The sequence below is a fragment of the Protomyctophum parallelum genome (assembly GCF_964188405.1).
Source record: "Protomyctophum parallelum genome assembly, chromosome: 1".
NCBI classification, from domain to species: domain Eukaryota; kingdom Metazoa; phylum Chordata; class Actinopteri; order Myctophiformes; family Myctophidae; genus Protomyctophum; species Protomyctophum parallelum.
In genome coordinates, this window is record NC_139697.1 from 80,712,830 (window position 1) to 80,715,697 (window position 2,868).

The window sequence follows — 2,868 nt, forward strand, 5'->3', positions numbered from 1 at the left end:
TTATTATTACAATATGATGAAGAACATGAAGGATAATGTGCAGTTCTGAATTCTATATGGCTATACTTGGAAACACTGACAATGCCTCTCATCCAATCACAATGGGATATCGGTACAACTGTGACATCATTGCCAACATAAAAGACAGAGAGAGCGTTATTTTGTTGCAGTTGCTGTTTGTCTGTAAAGTATGTCCTACAGGAAAGAGAACGTAATCATGAGTGGAAGTGGAAGTGGAAGTGGAAGAGGTAGAAAACTAAAACTTAGGGCCAAGCCCAAGTCTCGTTCATCCCGGGCCGGCCTGCAGTTCCCTGTGGGTCGCGTCCATAGGCTGCTGCGTAAAGGCAGCTATGCCAAGCGAGTCGGTGCCGGAGCCTCGGTCTACATGGCTGCTGTTCTGGAGTATCTGACCGCTGAGATCCTGGAGTTGGCTGGAAACGCTGCCCGCGACAACAAGAGGACCCGCATCAGCCCCCGTCACCTCCAGCTGGCCGTCCGCAACGACGAAGAGCTCAACAAACTCCTGGGCAGAGTCACCATCGCTCACGGCGGTGTGATGCCCAACGTCAACGCAGCTCTGATAAAGAGGAAGAACTAGAAAGCTTGGCTGAAGTAAAAATGAATCACCATCATTCATTTTAATGAAACCCACAAAGGCTCTCTCTTAAGAGCCAATTAAGCACTTTTGCTTCAAAACAGTAAAAGGTAAGATGTGTTCTCGCAGCTGGTCACTCACAGTAGAGACTCAATTTGCACAAACATGCAGATTTGTGTGAAGACCTCACCGGCAAGGCTTGGAGGTTGAGCCATTGTGTTAACATTGAGAAATCCAACCAAACTCCAGGACAAGGAACAAAAATCCAGGACAAGAAACGGATTCCCACTGACCACCAGGGTAGGGTCTGAACCAGCAGGAATCCACCCTTCTTGTGCTGCATCTGCGTCTGCAGCAAATTATTCCATAATCTTGGTTAAAGTTGGTTTCTTTCTTTTTTTTTCCTCCTTTTTTTACCTTGCGTATGTGATATTTGAATATGTCTTACAAAGATGTAACATGTAGTACAACATGGGGTGTTAAGAATCTAACATAACAGGGAGCCTACATGGGGAAAGATGTCATTATAAACCGGTGAATTAAGGAATAAAAGATAAAAAGCAAATAATCAATATGCTCCTACGCAGTCAAACAGTGGGGGGTAAGCCTACTGGGAAAATAAATCCACCAACATAAAAAATAAAAAAAGATAAAAAAGGGGCCAGTGGGGAGGTTCACTGAGTTAAGAGACAGCTCACTATAGGAACATCTTATTTATATGGTATGTGTTCTTACTCGGTGACCCACAGGGTTGCGCCCAACTAAAAAGATTGTTGCCTCTCAAAATCCAACCGGGCTACAATAATCCAACCCCATGTCTCTGCCGTGAGAGTTGGAAGCTGGTTATGCTGACTAACATGGCTCTGGTAAACTCAGGTCAACCGCCTGTGCAGTGAATAAATAAAGACTACAGGCGCGTTCAGAAATAACGCACTGAGCGCACTGTGCAATGCAAACTAATAGGCGAGTGCCCTCCGGTGCGGTATTTCCAAACGTGCCCTACATAACCGTTGACAAAATGGCAAAGCCATGGCAAAATGGCAACGCTCAGGCCTGGCTGGGAACAGAAGACGGTTTGTGGTGCAAAGGCATCTTGATATCCATACAGAGAATTAGAGTGGTTTCACCATTCTGCCTAATGCAAACACTGCCAGCTTGTACCTTCTTATCTCCTCTGCAACTGTATCTTTGCCGTCTACTCGCCAGTAGATATGGCCCCATCTCCCTACAGTGGATCTTCTAATCTAGGGTAGCAGGTTTAGAGGCACAGTCTCCATGAAAAGTCACATTTTAGGACCAGAATGTTCCACATTGCACAGGTGTCTTAAGCCCCAGGAGGTGAAGAAAGCATGTACTGTAAATTCTATTTGTTATTGTAAAATGTTATGAGAGTTATAAAGCTCCTTTAAAATTAGCATATTTGCTAAATCCAGTGTATTTATGCTATATTCGTATGTAATGTCCATTAATATACTCTGTCCCATCCAAATAAACCAATAATGTAAAGTAAAGTAAAATTGTTGTTTTTAGATTGTTCTTTTGCCAGTAATAAGAAAAGTCACAGATGAATCCCGTCTAGCTGCAAAAAGATACAGGATAAAACAATTCAATACCACTGGCCTCCCCCAAAGTACCACCGGAAGCAGATGTATGCAACAATTACCTTTAATTTAATAATTTATCTTGTTTTACCAAAGCCTTCACCTTGTAATGATGTTTTAGAAAATAATAAAAAACTAAAAAGCACGGAATGTGATGTATGATGATAAGAGCGCCCCTCACTTCACACGAGTGTGATTTTTTGACTTGAGGGGTACTCAAGTCAAAATGAGATAATAATCTTAGCAATGGGATAAATAGCCTAAAAAATCTACCTGATGGGGGTTGGAATAGCAGCAGTGCCGTTCCATATCAGATAACGCACTTGGAATGGGAAATAGAGAGGGAAAATAGAATTCGTATAACTGTAATGCTACTGACGTTTTTGCAAAACACTCTTGAAAACAAAGTATTGCATTGTGGGTTTGAGGCTGACAGGCGCTTTTTTATGTCAATCAAGTCACCTAAATTCATATATACAGTATTATATGTAGAACCTAACCTAACTTAACAGTGGAATATATCTAAGCAACCAGTTCGATAACATATTGAAACCTAGTTTTCAAAACCAAGTGTGAAGAGATTACTAATAAAGGCAAGAACTTTGAATACACAGAATTCAGTCTATTCTTCTCCCTTTTATAATTATTAATGCCATTGATACATGTATTTAT

The 2,868-nt window shown here is 41.6% G+C and overlaps 1 protein-coding gene across 1 annotated transcript; it reads left to right on the forward strand.

The window, feature by feature from the left end:
• Window positions 1-217: 217 nt before the first annotated feature.
• On the forward strand, window positions 218-598 carry LOC310855170 (histone H2A.J-like; the record flags this gene model as incomplete). The annotated part of the gene is made up of 1 exon (XM_083760075.1): window positions 218-598. The coding sequence occupies one exon, from the start codon at window positions 218-220 to the stop codon at window positions 596-598; it is 381 nt and encodes a 126-aa protein (XP_083616201.1).
• Window positions 599-2,868: the final 2,270 nt, after the last annotated feature.